Source organism: Neovison vison, chromosome 9 (assembly GCF_020171115.1).
Source record: "Neovison vison isolate M4711 chromosome 9, ASM_NN_V1, whole genome shotgun sequence".
Lineage (NCBI taxonomy): Eukaryota > Metazoa > Chordata > Mammalia > Carnivora > Mustelidae > Neogale > Neogale vison.
In genome coordinates this window covers 18,786,793-18,809,035 of record NC_058099.1, presented here as the reverse complement: position 1 = coordinate 18,809,035, position 22,243 = coordinate 18,786,793, and the positions used below count along the sequence as shown (strand labels likewise).

Sequence of the window (22,243 nt, the reverse complement as noted above, 5' to 3'; positions counted from 1 at the left end):
GATGCCCTTTCCCCGAGGCCATCTGTTGTCCGCCCACCCTCTTTCAGGATGGGTTCAGGCTTCACTTCCTTTATGGAGACTCTTCTGAATCAGGTGGAGGTCACCACACCCTTCTCTCTGCTCCTGTGGAGCCCTGGGCTCACTGCGCTGAGAAGGCTCGAGAGCCCTAATCTCACTGAGAATCCAGAAATCAATTTTTATTTTATATAACTCAACAAATATCGATCAAGTACTGCAACATCAATCATCCCACTCAGAAGCCCCATCACACACCTTCATGCCTCTGTAGTCTCCTGGCAACAAGCGTTAGAGTGATCTGGGTGCTCAGTTGGCTTTTAGACCCATTCGTGAAGATCTCCTGCAATGGGCAGTGTTGACAATAGGGGCCAGAATGCTGGAGGTCATGGCCCATGTCATACCGACATGCTCTTTGACTGCACGGAATGCTCAGAGCGAACGTGTTTCCTCCCCCATGAGCTCATTTGATCCTAGGAACAAATTGGTGGATTCCTACTTTATAGACAAGTCAACTGAGATGAAGAGCCGAGATGCCCCTCCTACCCTTGGCATATCAGTGCAGGAAAATCTTACAGATTAGAGAAGTCACTGACAGGCAGGAGGGACCTTCTTAATGTCCTGCCTTTCCTCCAGAGGAGAAGCCTTGGCTGGGCTGATTACCTCAGCCCATATTGAAATCCCTTGAAGATTTTAAGACAAAAATACCCTGATAAAATTGTGAGTCACACCTTGAAGCCGATCTAAGTTAACTTCTCTAGATCTGGTGATTGACTGTTACCCGCACCCACCTACCAGAGAATGAGTCTGCTGTCTCTGGGCATCGATCTGGTTTGTTGCAGAGCCGGTCTAGTTGGCTAGAGTTTCTTGAATGACCTAATCAGCTGGATATCTTACACAGTCCGGAGAGCTTCAGAAATCTTACATATTAGTGTCAGATGAGATATTATTTTAGGACTTGGGGGACGTTGAATGATATTTAATCAGGAACCACGGAATGGAATTCAATTAAGTTTTGAATAGTCTGTCTTATTCCTCATAGTATCTTCTGGGTTAAGGTAGTGCTCAAGAAAGCTGTGTTGAGTAAATGCTATTGTTGTATATTTGATATGCACGTGGAACTCACACTTGTTTATTTTCATGCCTGTGTACATAATAAAAGGAGGGGTTGCTTTTCTCATTTGCCATAGATGGCATGAAAATAATTTTTTTCTTTCTTCCTTCCTTCCTTCTTTTTGAATGTTCATGAGAAATACCAGCTCTCTTCTCGTTTTTTTTTTTTTTTTTTAAGACAAGGATTTAAAGTATGTGTTTGGAGAAACTATTGAAGGATTTGGCCCTAGGGTTTACACCATTTTCTAGGGCTTTGAATGTTCATCAAGGGCTCCTGAACTGAAGCAAATATTTCATGATCAAATCCCACAATAATTGGGCCCACTGGTGGCCAGTGTGTGGTACGAATGGGGTGGAAATGTTTCGAGTAGACCTCCTTTCATTTGGTGGTCATGTCTCAGTGTTTAGAAGCTCACCCCTTTTCCAAGCAACCACAGTCATATGTCATCTCTGTTCTATTGTTTTCTGGTTAAGATTCTCATCAGTAAGGGATATACAGTATGAAATTTCGGGCTTCAAATTTCATAGCTAAGCCACTGTTTCTGTGGAATGCTCCAAAACAAAAACAAAAATCTTGTTATAATTGCATATGAGTGAAGGAAAATTAAGAACAAGGAGGCAGAGAACCTTCACACGAGGATGCTTGCCTCACCCCTACAGCAAGAAGGCTCCAAAGAAAGTTTTATCTTCTTTCGTGTAATCCACCAAAGAGATGTCACTGACGTTCACCATCAGCTTGTCCCCTTCCTGCAAGGAGAACATGGCCCCTAGGTAGATGGGTTGGAACCAGTTGCTGCCTACTTCGCACACTGACTTGGTCCCCATTAGGAGCTGGGTCGGCTCAGGGTAGCTGTCTGTTACCTTGGTAATGACTACGATGATGGAGTCTGGCTTGTTCGGTCGGCTCCCTTGGCGGATTTCACCACACTCAGATTTGGTCCCCCGGAATGTGACCTGGGAGTAAACAAAGTAGTCTCCCGACTCTGGGATCACTAGGAATTTATTTGTATAGTTCATCCGGTTCTTGGTAAAGGCCAAGCCGAGTTCATGTTCCCAGCGCAGAGCCGGAAACTGATTTTTCGAGGACTGTGTGGGACTTTGTCTGACAACTGCGAAGGCAAGAGAGAGGTTAAATTTGCTCGTGTCAGAACCTGTGGACTTTGCCAAAAAGAGTCTCCTATTGTTTTCAGAGTAAAGTGATTGAATGAAACCCCACAGCTGACGAGCTTCTTGAGGAGCAATGAGTGGAGGAGATATAAGCAGACACGTATTTTTGTTCAGAGAGTAGCATCTTAGGGACAAATGACTTTGCCTCTCTGAGTCCGAGTTTTCTTTCCTGATATTTAGAATTTAGCTGAGCTCTGGGATCCTGGGAAATACTGGAGGCTAAGAAATCTTACTCTTTGGTGTTTCAGAAAACAGCCCACTGCGATAAACCCCTTCTCCAAAGGACTTCAATGAAACGGATGGGTCCCCTTTCCCCTCCCTGGGTACCTCTGGCAAGACCGGACACCAGAATCTCCAAATCGCCATTCTCTGCCTCATAAATGATTAGCTGAACGGTCCTGTCCTCAATGATCCACGGGAACACAATGCTTGTCAACCAAACTTTGGTTCACCTTCTCTCCTGCCTCCAGGCCCCCAAAGTTTGGCCTACCCTCTCCTGAGACTAGGCTGGCCTTTGGGTAAAGCATTTTCTGACGCTAAGAGGCCAAACTTTATCCCACTTCTTTCCTTGTTCTTTCTAGCTTTGTTCACTCTTTTCTGTAAAAGAAAACCCCTTTTAGCTTGACCTTCAGACACTCGCAGACAACCTGGCCAGCGCATTCTCCCTATTACCCCTCATCCTCCTCCTCCTTTCTCGCACTGTGCAATAATCCTGTTGCAAAAACTCTCTCCTTACTAAGTCAGGATTTGTTTTTCATTTGGCATATCTTTCCTCTTTTTTTTTAAAAAGGATATAAAAATACCCATGGAAAGGATGAAAAGGGACGGTGTGTATAAAATTCCCAACTATTAGGAATACCCTCTAAACTGCATTCACTTTCATTAGCCTTTTGTTTCAGACATACCCTACTACAAAGAGAGGGCATTTTAGGGAATCAGATGTAACCTGTAGCTCCCCTGCAATGATACTGTCCAAAGTTATTGAAATTCAGGTGGTGATTAATAAAAAATCAACATGCAGGACAGATCTTGAAACCAGAGATCCAGAATATTCTGGAAATGTTTCTCTGATACCAAAATACAAGCTGATGTAATTGGCTTGTGGAGTGTAAGGGACCAGGGCTTGGGGCCACTTCAGCTCTATGGTGTGCAATGTTTTTAATCAGTGATGGAGGTCCCTTCTCTCTGAGTCTTGATTTCCTGTCTGTGAGCTGGAGATAAAGCCCCTTCCTAGTCTCATTTGGAAAATCAAGTGAATAGAAGAGATGTGGACATTTTTATCATGAGGCTGGCTATGGCAAGTACTCAACACATATTTACTTTCCCCAACTAAACCAACATCTCTCATTTTGACAGACTAAAAAATAAGCCTATTTCACTGCATATATTTTTACATGTTCTTAATGTTTACATTGCTTACAAAGATACATTATATATTTGGACATATTAATGAGTGCTTTCATGAAGTATGTGGATAGTAAAAAAATGACTAGAACCAAGCCATTGATTTCCAATAAGATAACATTCAGTAAAACTAATACATTTTAGGAAAATAAAAAGATATTTTAATTTTCTATGACTGTTTCAGAAGTCCATAGCGATCCCCGATATGTGCTATCAGCCACCGTTTGGGATAGGTTATCTTGAAGGAACTATTTAGCAAATTTCACACCCAGTGGCTCCCTAGAAACCCGGTTCCTGGATTTTTCTAAAGCATCTTTGCTGATGCTGACTAGACCATGGCTTGTTTTGCACAGTGACACACGTTCAGAAGGCACGTGGTCTTTCTGGCCCCCACACTCAGTGGGCTTGGGAGAACTCTGTCACTTCTTTGCAAAATCTGTGAAAGGCATTTTTATTAATCACCCTTGATCATCTCCACCCCTTTGTGGGTGGTGCAGTAGATTTAAAAAAAAAAAATCCTCTGGGATGAGCAAACAAAAAAAAATTTAATCTCTAGACAAAGTGAGTTTTATTGAACTGGTATGTGATTCGTTCTGTGTCAACGTGGCAGCAAGCGGGAGTTAGGATGGGAAGTAGGTTGTAATGGAAACAGAGCAGGTCTAAGAGTCAGACTCGAATCTCAGCTCTTCCGAGTCATGTATGTGACTTGGGACAAGTGACTTGACTTGTCAGAGCCTCAGTCACCCCCCTTGTTGGGCTCATATGCCTGTTAATTGAGATCATGGTTGTAAAATGCCTCATACATTGCCTGGTATACATGAGGAGTTCAGTAGAACCTAGATTTCCTCCCCAAGTCCCCCATTCAGTAGGAAGAGGGGTGATACCTCACACTCTGTTATTAGGATTTTCCTGCCCTGCTTATTCAATCTCTCCCATTCTTAAAGGCAAGTGATAAGTGACTGGTGACTTGGTGTCTGTCTGGTCCTAGTTCTCACTCAGGACTCACCACAAACATTTTCCTCTTGGTCATATGTAAGTCACATGCCTTGGGTCTCAAGGATATTCCCCTGTGGGCCGCAAATTTTCCTAGAGGTTAGGAGAGTATGCTCGCTTTTAACTCCATGGTTTTTTAACGGGTATTTAACACATATGTGTGCACAGTCTCACTCTTTTCTCTGGAGTCTTAGATGTATATGCAATTTCAGGCATCAGATGCCAGAAATGTCAACACTAGGCTTGAGAAACTGGCCAGCTGGTGATATTCTGAGGCTGCTTTTAATCTCTCACATCAACAAAAATTCTTCACAAATGTCTCTCTGAATGCAAATGTCTAATCACTTCATCTTGAATGGGATACAGAGGGACTCAATACATTTAACAACTCAAGGGGTCTTTCATCTTTGACCAGATTCAGAATTATGCAAATCACCACGTCTGAGGGAAGCCTTTTCTGAATGACTGAGGGCGTGTGTGTGAAAGAGAGAGACAAGAGAGAAAGGGAGAGGACTGATAGAATCTGAAAGGGAATGCCCAAGAGACATGGGCCTTTGGACCCCTTAAGAGAGGAAGACATCAAAAAACCCTCAACTGAGAGAAGAAGTCTGTTACCAAGGTGTGTAGTTTCCGGTTTGGAGCTACTAGAATGAGTTTTGGCAAACTCGCTGCAAGAAATCTTGGGTCCATGGCCCATACATGATCTCTTGGAAAACACACCAGGGAGAAATACCTGTCAGATGTGCCCTTGGCTTATCTCCACCAGCTCCGGTAGATGCATCTGTAAGGGAAGAAGAGATAGGCTTTGTGTGAGCCAGGGTGGCTGGAGAAAAGATGATATTTTTCGACTTGTGTGGTGCCTGCAACTGGAGAGAAACATTCCTCTCCTTCAGCTTGGTCCATCATGGATTGTTGTCCTTTTTTTTTAGGGACAGAGAAGCCTCAGGAGGAAGAGTCTTGGACACAAATGAATCTTGGCCCATAACTTAGGGCAAGTTTCCAACCTTCCCAAGACTCTGTTTTCTCATCTCAAAGATGGGCACATCCATTGCTATCATGAATGGAGAGTGCTCTCATCCCATGGTCTATGCTCAATGAACTCACATTGCCCTTTCCTCCCTGCTGCTGCTTCAGGGGAGGGGGTCAAACTGGCCTTTGGCCTTATTCAGGGTCCCTTTAGCCATGTCCACTGAAGCATCTGGATGATTTAAGAAAGGTAGGGAGCAGGTAGGATTAGGCATTGTTCTAATACTTTTACAGGAATTAACTGATTCAATCCTGAGAAAGTACGTACCATTATAATCAATTTATAGGTGAATAACCCGAGATAGAGATAGGTGACATTATTTGCCCAAAGGCCATCACCTCCATAGACAAAGCACTTGGCCACAGTGCCATTTTGTCTTTTTAGTGACTGGGAAGCTAACTTACTTATCTTCTGGATTTTCATCCCTCTGAACCTCCCACATACCCAAACTACTAAATGTCTGTTCCCCACAAGAAAAGGCAACAAATATGAGCACACTTACAAGCTCGCTGATGTGAAGATCCAAATTCTAGTCCTTTTGAAGTCTGTTGGAAAAGAAAGATATTATTCAGCCTACCTGTTGTCCTTTTGTCACTCAACCCCACAGCTGCACATAACAAGGGCATGATTAAGATGCTGCTGCTACCCAACCTGGGCACTCTGAGATGACAGACATGGCAATGAGAATATTCATTGGAGGGGAATCTTGCACCCAAGCACTCCCCTTTCCTCCTTCAGCACCCCAATGACCTTCTCTCTCCTACACTTGTCTTGGAAACTCAACTGTGAATTTCTGTCCTAAGAGCCTTCCCTGTTCTCTTCTAGGATGCTCTGACATCTGTCACTGCTTCTATTATTCGAACAAATGACGGCACTTGCTTTATTTTCTTTTTTTCCACCATGATTTAAAATTAGAACTATTTTTTAAAAAAGTGATAAAGAAAAAGAAATAAGGGCTCTGTTCTCCTTCCCACCAGCCCCTTGTCTCTGTGCATTACATGGAGACATGTCCATTTTTGCAATCCTAGCTCGTGAACCTTTTCAGATACCACACAGGAGTGGAAGAGTAATTGCTTTGGAGACAGACAGACCAGAATTTGAGTCCTGCCATCACCATTTATCAACAATATGATCTTGAGCAAGACACGTTTCCTCTCTGAGCTCTGGTGCCCTCATTTGAAAAATGGGAAAAATAACATCCCTAGTCTCAGATAACCCCTGGGTTTGAGATAAGGATCCAATCAGATATATGAGTCAGGGCAAAGAACGCATAGGAAATGAAGGAATCACTGTGTTTGAACACAAAAGCTCAGGAGGAAAGCTAAGCAAAGCTAAGTCCTTTGCTTAGGGATAAAATCACCACCTTACATTTTACCATTTCCAAGAAAACCTTCTCTGATATGATATTGATTCAACTCAGAAGGTTCTGATTGGTCCTTGTAACTACATAGTTCCCACAGACAGGGATCCTCGTGTGACCAGTTCTATATCTTAGAGCCTGTGTGTGCATGTGAGATCGTACTTGTGAATAAGGAATTGTGTGTCCATGTGGGTATGACAGCAGACAGCTCCAGCAGTGCGGGAGGGAGAAGCTGATGTGTTTTGTATGTCTACATGTGTCTTCTGGGGTGGTGCTGTGTGCATGGCCTTCTCTACACATGTCCGTGTGGTCATGTGGGTGTAGCTATGTCATTGCTCAGCAGGACCATGAGCAGGACCATGAGCGGTTGCAGTGATCTCATTAAAGCCCAGACAGCCAGGCTCTTTTTAGTCCCAATCCATGCTACCTAATCTCCACTGGAAGGCTTCTTGAGGGCAGAGATCTTGTCTTTGAACAACAAACCCTATTGTCTTTCCATCTCTACATCCTAATTCTGTGAATGGCTGGGCAACTGCTTGCCTTCAGTTTCCAGGCTTGAAACTTGCTGCTTTCTTCTCCCACAAACCCAAACTTCATTTCTATTTTGCAGTTTTTCTCATTCATGCCTCCCTCCCACTCTCCCGCTCTCACAGGCCTCAGCACACTCTTCTCCTGGATTTTTCCCATCAGCCTCTTAACTGGTCCTTTAGCATCTGGTTCTCCTTGTCTTGAAATCTCCTCGCCTGCTCTCAGAGTGCTTTTTCTAAAGCATCACTCTACGGGGACACAATTCTGTCCATAAACCTTCAATGGCTCGCCATGACCTTCTAGACAGAGGCCCAAATACCTATCTTGGCATTCAAGGTCCCAGCTGATCACCCCATTCTTGTTACCCACTATCTCTTCCTCTCTGGGTACTCTGTGCTGCAGCCATGAGAACCCCAGAATGATTCGAAGGACTTGGAAGATGCAGGAAGTGTAGCTACTATCTGTTGAACCAGGAGGGTCGCCATGCTCTGCTACGCTTTTCGCATGCATCATCTCCTTCAGCTTTGTGACGACTCTTAAGGTAGCTGCTATTCATACTCTTATATTGGTACAGTCAGGTTACGTAACTTGCCCAGTGTCCCACAGCTGGAAAGTGGAGAAATAGGATTTTAACCCAGGCCGTCCACTCTAGACTCCATGGCCCTAAGCCACTGTGTCCTCTCACTTCCGGATCAGCTCCCCCTCCAGTGAGGTGGATGGACGAGTACCAGCAGCTCCATGCACCGTGACAGCAGGGGAAACACAGAGCTCAGAAAACAGGAACCCAGCCCAGAAGTGGGGGAATCAGGGGAAATTACCTCTGAAGTGAGTCTTACAGGTCCCAGCCAGGTGATAAAATGTAATGACCCTTCCAGACAAGGCTAATAACTTGTGCAAGAGTATGAAGGCCCAACAAAGCATGGAAGCAGCTGGGAAACTACAAGGATTTCTGCTGCTATGTGAACCCATATATACATTCAGCATAGTGTTGTGAATACAGTTGCATTGGAAAACCTAAACCCAATTGATGTGACTACTTGTCCTGCATCAATAACTTCAGTGGGCTTTGGGGATGGGGTGGGGTGCAGAAGCAGCCTAGAAATGAGCTTTTTCTGTAGACTGTTTCCTTATTTGCTGTTATCAGAGCTGATAAAAACAAAACAAAACAAAGCAAAACAAAACAAAACAAAACAAAAACTGGTCTTTGGTGAGGCTGAAAACTGAAGGGGAAGAATTGGGGAAAGCATGGTTGAATCCTCTTGTGTCTGAAGTGGTACTGTCCCAGCTGGCCTTCGGCTTCATTTAGTACTCTGCTGAGAAATCTTCTTGAACATCTGCTTATTTTTGTCTAAGCAGACACTCAGCTAAGAGACGGGAGCATTCCCTTCAGCTCAGAGTCTCCCTGTCTCTGAGCATGTATCTGTGACGTGAACACATTTCCCTCTTTGCTGGATTTCTGTAACTTGGGCACACAGTTATCTTCATGTGTAGTTGGATGTGTACACATTTTAGGGGCCTAGAGTCTGCTATTCCTCTGGAGCCTGATAGTGCCAATCAGCAGGTGCTGAAGACCTCAATTGTCCAAGAGTCCCCAAGAACAGCAGCTGGGACTCCCTTTCCAAGAAAGGGAGCTGGGACTCCCTTTCCCCTGCTGCTTCTCTTAATAATACCTCTTTGTGGGAGGAAGATTTTTGTGATGGGAAGCAAGAACGAATGAAGAGGAGATCTGAGACGAAGAAATAGTTAGTAGCTTATTTGGGGGAAGGCTTATACATTTGAGCTGGGTCAATGCCCTCTCTCGTTGGCAACAAAGCTTTTCACTTTCTAGTACAATCCAAGCTGCCTGTGGGCAATGACCTGGTCTGTCTCTTGCTCACCAACAGATTTCTGGTGCCTCAGACAGTGCCTGGCACTTCTGCCAGATTATCCAACCAGCAAAATATGCTGATGTTCAGGTTTCAGAAAGACAGGTAGAAAAGAAAGCCAGAAGATGGAAATGGGTTTGACCTCAGTGACTTTTGCCTGAGTTTGGCAATCGAAAAAAACTAAGAAAAAAAAAAAAAAGAGACCTTTTAATATTAGAATACATGCCAAGTGTTGAGTTCTTGTTTAAATTTAAAAAAATTAAAACTTAATATGGCCATAATCTTTTAGTTACTGGCGCCTCCAAGTTTTTCATCAGGCTTTGGTTGGTCATGGCTCCAGAGATGTTTCTGGAAGGTTGCAAGCTTTGGCCAGGAGTCAGAGTCAGAAAAGGCAAACGTGTTTGCCCATGGGGATTTGTATTAGTAGAACAGTGGGGTGCCTGTGGCTACCAGCATTGACGAGCCCAAGAGAAGCAAGCCGGTGCTTTCTACCCCTTAGTTTCTATAGGTCAGGGGATTTTTCACTCTTGTTTGAGTTTCTTTCATTTTTTTCTTCTCACTTTTTTTTGGGGGGGGGGTATGCTGATTGGCAATCCCTGACACATTTTTGGAATTACTCTAATAATTCAACTGGAGAAGGAAAAGAATGGAGGGGGGGAGACTGCTATCCAGTCTCATGCTCCCTGAGTGCCAGGTCTTATACCAGGGTTTATGTCTACTCTCCAATTACTCTCAAAGGAGGGCATCACCTTTTTAGAGGCTTTGTAAGCCAAAGGTCAAAGAGTAAATGGAGGGTCTGGGATCTGAAACTTCAGACCAAGGGCAGACCTCGGTGTTGTATCAGGAGCCCCATAAACTTCAGCTGAGGGCACACCATGGACCATGGAGCCTGAAGCAAGATGATCTTTGAGATCCTCTTATTGGCATTTTTCCGGAAACAAATCCCTTGAGTGTATTTTAACTAACAACCCATTTGGCCTTTCACCCATGTCCCATACCCGCCATCTAGTATATTCGTAAACAGGAAGAGAGATCCATTTTTTGGTGTCATAAATGCCGCAATTGCAAAAACATCAATGTTTTATGACCCATAACACCCTCCCAACACTTCTAGGAGAAATACACAGACCATTCATTGCCTCCTCAGTTTTGCCTTTCACTTTTCTCTGTTTGTACTTGCGCAAGGATAAATCCAACCTGGAAATGTTTTATTCCAAGGCCTTTCCGATTCATTAGCCTCCCCAGTGCACTGGACAGGGCTTCACACCCAACATTCAGAGGAGTGCGGCGCTAAGAACCTCTCTGGGTGGTGTTGGCAGGTGAGCAATTGCGGGAATCTCAGCATTAGGGTTTCCTAGCAATCTGACTTTGTCACCTAGCCTCGGTGAGACTCAGTCTCCTCATCACTGAAGGCAGGCATCATTCTTCCCCGCCGGGAGCATCCTGATGTCTGAGGAAGCGCACACAGACAGTGGATATCCAATTCACCTTCCGTCTTTCTTTGGGCTCAGTCAACATTGTGTTGCATATTGTTGGTTCTGCATAAGTTCCCTTTGGTTTCACCACTTTGGTGGTATACAGAAGCCATCCTTGGGTCTCTCTATGACCGATGGCAGGTTTGGATCCAATAGGAGCTCTGGATGGCCTCGTCCTTCTCCCATCAGAAGAGGCTTCCTCCATCTATGGCTGGCTTCTGGACTTCTGCTCCTTCTAGTGCAAAGGACTTGAGGGAATGGAACGTGCCCTCCATCCATTTCAAATCCCACCCTTGTTACTGCAGTCAGTGGCTGGGCCTCATTAAGGAGACCAGGCTGGGAAATGACCTCTTACAGGTGGACAGCATGTGGCCTGTCTGGTGAGGACCTAGGAGCCCCCAGTGCTGGGCATGGAGTAACGTGTGTGCTTATTTATTTATATGTTTCTTAGAGAGGAAGAGAGGAGAAGAGGGGCAGAGGGAGAGGGGGAGAGAGAGAATCTTAAGCATGTTCCACATCGAGCATGGAGCCTGAGGCAGGACTTGATCTCATGGCCCTAAGATCATGACCTGAGCTGAAATCAAGAGTTAGATGCTTAACTGCCTGAGTCACCTGGGAGTCCCATGTGTGTGTTTATTTTAACAGGTGAATGAATGGGTTCCAGAGTCATCAGCTCAGAGATGTAACAGATGTTGGGATTCATGCCCATGGTGGGCTCACCCTGCCCTCACACCCCTTCACCAGTTCCAGTCTTCCTGCCCTTTACCTCCAGCCTGACCTTCAGAGTGAGCGGCCTCCTCTGCCTGGTGTGTCAGGACCTGCAGAGGCTAGAGCCAGGGCAAAGCCACTGAGGGCTCCGTGTGTTGCAATTTCCAAAGCACTTTTATCTCAGCCATCTGTTTGTTTTCTCTAGACAATCCTGGAAAGGGATTGTCAGAACTGTCCCCATTTCCAAAGAGGAAACAGCCTGAGTGAGACAAAAAGGCTCACACCCAAGATGGAGTAAGCAGGGAAGTCGTGTCTGTTGAACATCTACTTCATGGCAAAAGTTTGCCGACATCGTCTTGCAGAATGCTTAGCACGGGGCTAGGAAGAAAGTGGGTTCACCTCTCGCTTTGACCAATGGGGAACAGATGGCTTAAGGAGGTCAGGTACCTTGTGTATCCCTTCCTCTCTCTCTTTTGCCACCCAACTAACACTTAGTGAGTGCCTTCTGTGTGCCAGGGACAGCAAGGTGACCCCAGGGGAGGAAAGAGACTCGCATTTCTTGAGCACTTACTATGTGACAGACACTTTTTAGGAAATCCTTCTTAGATGCTCCTGACTACCCCAAGAAGTGAAGGATTTGCTGGGTTAACACCACAGGCAGACCAGCACAGTGGGCTTTGGAGGAATATTTGAATCCCAATGTCACACTCAGTGTGACTTTAGGCCCATGGCTTGGGCTTTCTAAGCTGCAGCTCATTACCTCTAAAATGGAGATAATAGTGGCACTTTCCTCATTGTGTGATTTCAAGGACTAACCCAGATGATGTATTTTGTGATAACAGCAAATGTTATCATGCCCATAAGCCACGATCTCATTTAGTCTTCCAAAAACCTTAGGTACGAAGATGCTTAGACCGGTGTCTGGTGTCTAATAAATTATTATTATACGGTCAGCCTTCATCCCTCTGTAGCCTCAGCTGGCATCTCTATGGGGTCCTGTTGTTCTGGATGGAGACTGGGGTGGGGGTAGGGGACTCAGGGGCAGGTGTGCAGGGGAGAGGCGAGCAGGGATCAAGGACTAGGAGCCTTGCAGGGATTTTCAGGAAGAGGTGGAAGGGAGATTGCAGGGAAGCAAGGAGAATCTGGGGTGAGCATGTGGGGATTCCAGAAGCAGCACTGCAAGGGAAGGACAGAGACGGGGGTGCAGTCCAAGGAAGTTGTGTCTCATGACCCCCCCACCAAGGTGCTGCACAGTGCTGGGGGCCTGCTCTGTGCATTATGTCATGCCTGGATTACAGACACTGTGTGAGCCAGGGCAGTGCCTGGGGAAGATGCAGCCTGGTCTCCAGGTACCTATAAGCCAACATGGGGCCCACACACCCAGCCTGAGAGCAAGGGAAGCCACTAAGGGCTCAAAGAAGGTCCAGGTCATGGTCCAGCGTAGCTGGGTAAAGAATGGATTAGAGTGTAGGTTGTTGATGCAAGACCAAGGTGGAGAAGGAGGGAGGGAGATAGCTTGCAAATACCAGAGACCAAGAAAGGCCCTCCCATGCTCAAACCTGCTCTCTGGCCCAGTGATGGCAGATTCCAGAGCAGGTGGAGAAGTTATGGAGTATGATGTCATGTCCACAAGCAGGGAAGTTCCTCAGTCATAATAATGATAATTGCTACCATTTACTAATTTCCTACCTTCTGCCAGACACTTTAAATACTTTATTTCTAAGTATTCCTTTTCATACATAAGGAACATGAGGAGCAGGGAGGTCATGTAACATGACTAAGAAGTGGCTAGGCCAGGTTTCAAACTGATTTTTCCAACACATGACTTTACCTGACATTCCCCAGGAGTCCAATGATCCTAAAACATTTTACTATCTCTTTCTCTCTCTCTGGTTTTTTTTTTTTTTTTTTTTTAGATGTAACATACACATTTTGTACAAAGGAGGCTAAGTTTAAAAATATCTCTCCCTGGGACGCCTGGGTGGCTCAGTTGGTTGGACGACTGCCTTCGGCTCAGGGCGTGATCCTGGAGTCCCGGGATCGAGTCCCACATCAGGCTCCCAGCTCCATGGGGAGTCTGCTTCGCTCTCTGACCTTCTCCTCGCTCATGCTCTCTCTCACTGTCTCTCTCTCTCAAATAAAATAAATAAAAAATCTTAAAAAAAAACAAAAAAAAATAAAAAAAGCTAATTGAGTAAAGTTTAAAAAAAAAAATATATCTCTCCCTTTTACCTGTCACCCAGGCCCCCAACTAGATGCTGGCAAAGCAACCAATCTCTTGTTTTTTCCTGAGATAGTCTATGCATTTAAAAACATATTCATAAATGTGAAATATTATAGGTATATATATGTAGGTATGCATACATATATATAAAAGGAATGTCTCCAATTCTATATACTGTTATGTACCTTTCCCTTCCCCACTTAATGACATATCTTTGAGAAATTCTCCATCCTTACCTCCAGAGATGCATCATTTTTTTTTTAGAAACAATATCGGCCACAGGTTTTCACTGCACGGAGATATTTAATTGGCTGTATTTAATTGATGCCATATTTATGGACACTTCCCATACAGGTAGTTATCCCAAACCTTTTCAAATCTGATTTTGATTTCTGCTCTGCAAGCTTACCAGGGTAAGGATTTTGTCGCATCGAGTATTTTCTTACATAACCCCTGGAGGAAGTGTCCAGGTTAAAACTGATCTATTTTGGACAGTTCTTTTAACTGTTCTGATTGGTGCTGATAAAAACCTGGAACATTCCTACACCAGTCACTGTTGCTTTTTGGTAGTAGTTGCCTGACGCCTGGTGTAACCATGAAGAGTATGCCCTAGGAGCCAGCTGTATAACTCTCCCCACGTTCCTGTCCGACAAGCCGCTCCTGCACTTGTCTTAGCACTGCCAGGGAGTTAGCGCTAGCATCCTCTTTCACTAGAAAAGGAAACAGGTTCAAAGAAATGAAACCACATGGCTATTTTTACCCAGCCCGAGGTGGCTGAGCTGGGATTCAAATTCAATGTCTACAAGCCATGATACCTTAGTTATGCCCACTCACGCTGTCCTTGGTGACTTAGCTTCCCTTCCTGAATCCTATCTTCCATCTTTTCTGAGCTGGTTATTCTCCGTTTGCCCACGGGAACCTCTCTTTGACCTTCTCGGCCCTGCCCTATGTCCTCTGAGTCTGATTTCTGGACACAGCTTGCCTCTTGGTTTTTGAGCTTGACTTCCAGTCTGGCCAGTGGGATGAGAGGCAGGGAACAGAGCATGGCCAGGCCTCCCATCCTTCTTCCTGCTTCCTCCCTGCTGTTTGGCAGGCAGGCTAGCCCTCTCCTATGTTTTCCTTCTCCTTGGGTTCCCCTAAAACTGCTCCCTCCATCTGGCCCTTCAGGCTAAGAGGCAATGACTGGCTTCCCACCATTGCTAACCCCAGGATGCTTCCAGCTCTTTGGTTTCCTTTTCTCTGCCTACATCTCAGCAAGCAGACTCTTCTTTAACTTTTTTCAAACTCTTTACACATTCTTCTTTAAACTCTCTTGTTTGAATGAGCCAGGTGTTTCTTTTCAGGACTCTTGATTGCTCCACACGACCCCGCCTCACCCCTATTTCCCTTTCTCCTTTTCTGATGACTGAGAAGTTCTACAGTCTGGCCGAGCCACCACACTAACCTCTGCGTTTCCGCTCTCCAGAGAGATCAATGGAAGGGTCACAGAATGCACTATTAGCCTTTGTATTTCTTGAGTAGCTATGAGAGAACAGGCACTTATGGCTTTCCTTGTGGGGCTTCCTGTCTGGTGACAGCCTTTATCTCTAACTCTCTTTCTGACAGGGCAAATCACTGACTCCCTTAGACCATGGCATCCCCCTACGAAGTGGTGGTGACGGTTTCCAGGTGCTTCCAGAGCCTGATGGTCTTATAGATCAAGAAAGGAGTTTTTTTTATGGCATCGGCCGAAATGGGGGATCTCAACACCACATTTTAGTCAGAGGCACTGTTTCCCTCTAGAACCCAGGAAAGTTCAGGTTAGTCGAGGCCACTCAATGCCTTGTTCAAGAACAACGGTCTCTTTCTGGCTAAAGCACAAAGTCCCAGAACACCAACTAGACACTGTGGTTGGACTTGGTAGAAATCAGGTCCATGGTGGCCTAGAGATCACAGCCCGACTTGCCATGCCTTGAATTTCTTCTCTAACATGAATGGCATTTCTGGGCTGTCTGACTATTTCTATGTTTTCTGAATGATGGCATGTGGCCATGGTCACTGCCGCCAGAATCAAGGTCTGTTTGCTGACCCTGAGGGGGTGTGGAGAATTACACATCAGCCACGGCTTGCGGCTTGCTTGCTCTCTCCTCGTGTTTCTGCTCTGAAGACAGCCAGCATTGCTTAGGAGACAGGTTTCCTGGTAAACCAATTGGAAAGTCTGTTTTCTCCTCTGGAATGTAATACTTTGGACTCACATGAAATCTGTTATCACAGACCATGCAGGTGTGTGTGTGTGTGTGTGTGTGTGTGTTATTTGAATGGCACTGTCTTCAGTCTTTAAGATTTTTGAAGTTCCTAGTCCAAAATAAGTTTCCCTTGATACCTATATCCCCCACTTGGCACCATTATTCTCTCTATAGATTATATTCATTTTTTAATTAACATATAATGTATTATTTGTTTCAGGGGTAGAGGTCTGTGAATTGCCAGGTTTACACACTTCACAGCACTCACCATAGCACATACCCTCCCCAATGTCCATCACCCACCCCCCATCCCTCCCACCCTACTCCCCTCCAGCAACCCTCAGTTTGTTTCCTGAGGTTAAGAGTCTTTTATGACCTGTCCTTATATTCATTTTGACTAAACTCCTCTACCTCTACTAAACTCCTCTACCCCAGCAAGATATGAAGATAGATAAACAGGCAAGAGGTTCTTTCTTGAACATTGAAAGAGAATATTTCTAAATCCAAGAAAGGGTGTTTATTAAATAAATTATAGCACATGCATATATAGGACTGTAACACAACCATCTGTATTATCATGCTGCTTTGAATTTACTAACCACAAATAAAATGATAATAAGTTTGGAGTTTCAAAATAATTTCATCTTATTAAAAAATATAGACTCATATACCCCAAAGTGTCAGTAGTGGTCACTTCTCTGCCGTTGTGGCTAATGATAATTATCTTCTTTTCCTTTTCTGTGTTTTCTAACTTTCTTTGATGACACATGTTAGTTATGCAATTTAAGGAGGTTTTTTTTTTTTTTTTTAAAGAAAAAGAATGTTCCCAGATTATCAGTTCAAGATGATTATAATTATCTAAAAATATATTATTGGAGATTGTTCCCATATAAATATAAAGGGGGCACAATTCATCCCTTGGAATTACTGAGGATAAAAACCAAATGGGACCTCTCCAGCCCTCACAGTCTGCTTCCTTTGCATGAGTAAGCAGGGAGTGAGGTAGGTCAAGGGCATCTGTCTAGAGCTGTGGTGCCTGCTAGGTGTCTGTAGTGGGTCCACGGAACCCTGGGTCAGTGCTTACCTGGAACACACAGGCATCTCCTTGGGCCCGGAGCTGGCCCACGAGTAGGTAGGTGGTAAGTCCTGCCAGGATGGGGAGCGACACCAGGCAGCAGGTGAGGGCCCAGTGTGCGCTGCTCCTGGCTGCCAGCCTGGCTCTGGTTTTGGGCGTGCAGCTGCCTTCGTCGGGCAGCATTTCCACACTGGCTGTTTCCCCGAAGCCCAGCCCCAGATTCTCTGCCATCCTCCTGCTGGTCCAGAGATGGCTCTGTCCAGAGACGGCTCTGACTCCCCCTGGGCAGAGAGACCCTCCATTAAATAGGAGGCAAGCTCTCACAGTGGGTGCATTAATCACTGCCTACTCCTCCCCCTGGCCTCTCCCCTCCCCCTCCACAACACACTGGGCCCCGCCCCACTAGGGAATGCACCGCCTACAACAGAAACCAAGTTTGGTTTAGGAAAAAAAAAAGAAGAAGAAGAAAGCTTTCCCAAGCGTATTTATATACAGTGTGCTCATGTGCTCCTTCCTTCGTTTACAGAAGGAAGTTAGGAAAGTCCCTGGAGGAGGAGAAAAAGAATCCATCAAGTCAGTGGGCAGGGCGAATGAAAATATAGCTGTCCCTGCCCTGGAGGCCTGCCAGCCAAGCCGGTCTGGGGAGTGTGCTGCTTCTGGAAGTGAAAGTGAAGGATGGGGAGGTGTGTGGTGTGGCTTGGAAATAGAAATCACGTTTGCATCACCACTTTGCGAAATGTTGCCAGGCCCTCTGTCTTTTTGAGCTTCATAGGAGCTCCTTCTCCTTGTGCAGCTGGAAATGTCAAAGTTCTGGAAAAAGTGAAGGCACTTGCCTTCAGTGGTCCAGGTGTTAAGACAGAGGAGCCAGGAAGATGGTCTCGTTCCTTTAAATCACTATTCAGAGTTCTTGCTTCTACTACACTCTACCCGTGAAAGGAGAGGACCTAGCCTGAGTGGACCAGTTGTCTTAGCAAAGAGCATGAGGTCATAGAGGTGACTGTTCATGAGAAGAGGACATTGACTTTTCCTCTCTGATTAGTTCCAAGTTGACTGAGCACAAGTGATAGGTCTTTTTTATTTTTTTATTTTTAATTTTTTTTTTTTAAAGATTTTTTTTATTTATTTGACAGAGAGATCACAAGTAGGCAGAGAGGCAGGCAGAGAGAGAGGGAAGCAGGCTCCTCACTGAGCAGAGAGCCCCATGCGGGGCTCGATCCCAGGACGTTGAGATCATGACCTGAGTGGAAGGCAGAGGCTTAACCCACTGAGCCACCCAGGCGTCCCTCAAGTGATAGGTCTTAACCCACAGTTGGGCATGTATGAGGGCCACATTTATTAAACATTTCCTCGGTGCAGGTCACTATTCTCAAGTGAGTTAAATGTATCAGTGAAGTAATTTAGTCCTGAGATAATGTTTTGACATAGTAATGTTTTTATTCCCACTTGACAGATTAGGATATGGAACCATAGGATTGCGACTCTGGTCAGCTGACTCTGAAGTGTCATAACCATTGCACTACACTGCACACACCATTCTACTATGCATATACACAGATACCCACACCCAGCATGCCCAGGAAGAGGCTATCCTTTCCAATTAAGGGTTAGGAAAGTTTCCTGGAGAAAGAAGTGGTGTTGGACCTAGGCCTTGAAGCTTATGGAGGGTAATGTCAGAGAAGAGCATAGGACCCTGAAAAAAGATGGGTAACAGAAATGGGAAAGCTTAAGGATGTCCTGTAGCATGTGGTAGAAACCAGTCCAATTCACACCTCCATTCAGTTGTTTCTTCTGCCTATTTCATGGCCCAAGCCTTGTAGTCTACTCAGAAAAGTGTTTCATGACCTGGTCCCTACCCACCTCACCCCTCCCCAGTGTCCAGCCTTATCTCTTATGACTTTCCCAAGCGGCAGTTCTCCCAAATACAATATGGATTAGTTACATTGTTGCACATGCTGTTTCCTCCATTGTGATAGCTTCTAGTCTTTTCCCTTCATATCACCACACTCCCCTATTTTAAAACTTTGTATCAAAACCTTCCTTTCATCCTTTTTTCTCCTGGCTCCAAGATTGAGTGAGATGCTCATCTTCTTTATTTTTATAGATTCCTATTCTTCCCCTATCATCAAATAGTTTATACTAGAATGTGACTGACTACTTTCCCATCACCCCATTAAATCATCAGATGTAGGAGGGCAGGTGCTAAGTCCCATCCCTTCCTTATGGTTGTAGCTCCTAATGTAATGATGATCTTAACAGACATCTGTTGAAATAAGCATCTAAATATTTCCAAAGAATCCAGCAAAAGATGATTTTTATGTCTCTTGGTTACCCATTCTCTGTTTAACAAAGCTAGTATGAAACTCTTCTTCAAGATTAACATAAATCTTTGCCATTGTAACTTTAAACACACAATCACACTTAATATCTGGTCATCTCGAAGGAGCTTATAAAGTGTTCTCACTCTTGTATTTCTTCTTTAGGAAGTTGGTATGCTTAATCAACCAGGGTCTTAAAAGTGTTAGCTGTATGGGTTCACATGAAGAAGTATGTATTATCAGCCATAATATAAGATGGCCTCAAAAGATGGGGAACACTAAAGACACCAGATTAGGCATCTGAAGATCTGGAATTTAGTCCCTCAATTGTGTGACCTTGAGAACTCTAGCAGACCCTCCTCATTTTATTGTAACTGGCTATTTACAAAACCTGGTAACTAAGCTTGTTATACTTCTTTTTAAAGGAAGGGTCAATGGCTTCTGAGTTTGTGTCTGGGGAATGTCCTATGGGAAAAGAACAAGAATTTTAGGGCATGAAGCTATGAGCATCTATTTGGAAATAGTTGTAGAGGTAGATTCACATGTACTTGTAAGAAACAAAACAGAGAGATCCTGTATACCCTTTACTCAGTTTTCCCCAAAGGCAACATCTTGCATAACAAGAGCATAACATCACAACCAGGAAACTGACATTGACATTGATATTCAGATCCTACAGGTTTTATATGCCCTCATTTGTGTATACGTATTTAGTTCTGTGCAATTTGTCACATGTGTTACGACGTATGTGACCATCATCCCAGTCAAGCCACAAAAAAGCTCCATCTCAAAGATCCCACAGCTACAGTTCACAGCCACCTCTAACACCCTCCTTCACCTCCTCCCTTAACCTTTGGCATCCACCAGTCTGCCTTCTAACTCAATAATCATGTTATTTCACAAATGTTATATAAGTGGAATCATGTAGTCTGTATCTTTTTGAAATTGACTTTTTTCCCCCCACTTATCATAATTTCCTTTAGGTCCATCCAAATTATTGCATGATCAATAGTTCATTCCTTTTGTTTGTTGACTGGTATTCCATGGTGTGAATGTAGCATGGTTGGCGTAACCGGTCACCCATTGAAGGAATCCTGGGTTATTTCCAAGATTGACTTATTATGAATAAAGCAGCTGTGACTATCAGTGCATAGGTTTTTGTGTGAACGTGCCTTCATTTCATTTTTGGTGTAAATGCCCAAAGCGAAATTGCTGGGTCATAACAGTAGGCACCTGCTTAGTTTTGTGGGGAACTGCCATACTCTCTTTTCTAGAGTGTTGGTATCATTTTACTTCCCACCAGTAATGTGTGAAAAAGCCAACATCCTCTCTGCATCCTCCCTCCAGCGTTTGGTGTTATCGCTATTTCTCATTTTAGCCCTTCTGGCAGGTATATAGTGACATCTCACTGCGGTTTTACTTTGCATTTCCCTAATGGCTAACAATGTTGAACAGATTTTCAGGCACTTTTTTGCCATCTGTAAACTGTTTGGTGATTCAGACATCCATTTTGGCTGCTAAAAGTTACTTCTCACTTTCTTCTAGCTTCTCAGTGGATTCCAAAGCAGAAGGTAAAGAGGCTACAGATAAATGATGAGTTATTGCATTTGAGGGCCAACTATGTGCAAGGTAGCCTTCTAGATACTGGGTTCTGAGTACTTTCTAGCAGCGACAAGAGCAGACAATAATCGGTATCATCATGAAGCTTATATTCTAGTGGATTGAGATGGCCAGCAAATAGGATAAATTAAGTGTGTAGGGAGATAGGCAGTTAGTTTAGTTATATCTTAACACAGGATGGTCAGAAAAGCCCATCTTTGCTAAGAGGAGGTGCTTGAATGCAGACCTGAGGTGAGGGAAGCCGTGGGTGTCTGGGATCAGACTGCTCCTGGCTTTGAAGCAGCTGTGTTGCAGGAGCATTGGGATGGCTAGGAAGGCTGGAGCAATGAGGAGGAGGAGACCAGGAGCAATGAGGTCAGAGGAGTATTGGAGGAGGCTGGCCATGCAGGGCTTCTGGGGATGGGTAGGACTTGGCTTCTCATTCTGTGTGGTGGGGAGGTTCTGATGCATGTAGGGTAGAAGAGTTGTGGGTTGTAATTCTGCTTCATAAGGATCATCTGTGCTCACTCTCATGCTGTGCTGAGAGTAGCCCAAAGGGAGGGTGGAATCAAGAAGACCAGTTTGGAAACTGCCACAATCCTCCAGGTGGGGCAATATGGTAGATTGGACAAGTTGGTGACAGTGAGGGTGACAAGAAATGGTGGGCTTCAGAAAATTTTGAAGTAGCGCAGACATAATCTCTCTCTCTCTCTTTTTTTTAAGATTTTATTTATTTGTCACACAGAGAGCACAAGCAGGGGGAGCAACAGGCAGAGGGAGAAGCAGACACTCCACTGAGGGGGACCCAATCCCAGGACCCTGGGATCATGACCTGAGCCAAGACAGAGGCTTAATCGACTGAGCCACCCAGGTGCCTGGAGCAGACGTAATTTCTTATCCAGTTGTATGTCAGGTGAGAGAGGAAGAGTCTGGGTCCAAGGTTCTTGGTTGGAGCCTTAGAAGGATGGAGATGCCATTAGGGAAGGAAGGAAGGAAGGAAAGAAGCTTGAGAGCTCAGATAAAGATGTGCACCATTGAAGGTGACTTTTAGACAACCAAGCATAAGTGACGTTACAAGAAGGCAGTGGACGATGAGTCTGGGGTCCCAGGCAGAGGTGTGGGTGCAAAATTAATTTGAGAATCTCACATG

The 22,243-nt window shown here is 44.7% G+C and overlaps 1 protein-coding gene across 1 annotated transcript; it reads right to left on the bottom strand.

The window, feature by feature from the left end:
* Positions 1-1,782: 1,782 nt before the first annotated feature.
* On the bottom strand, positions 1,783-17,657 carry TNFSF15 (TNF superfamily member 15). Its single transcript, XM_044264240.1, has 4 exons — positions 17,189-17,657; positions 6,222-6,264; positions 5,426-5,473; positions 1,783-2,237 (listed from the first exon to the last, which is right to left on the bottom strand). Exons 1-4 carry the CDS (start codon positions 17,408-17,410, stop codon positions 1,783-1,785), a joined length of 768 nt encoding a protein of 255 aa, XP_044120175.1. The 5' UTR covers positions 17,411-17,657.
* Positions 17,658-22,243: the final 4,586 nt, after the last annotated feature.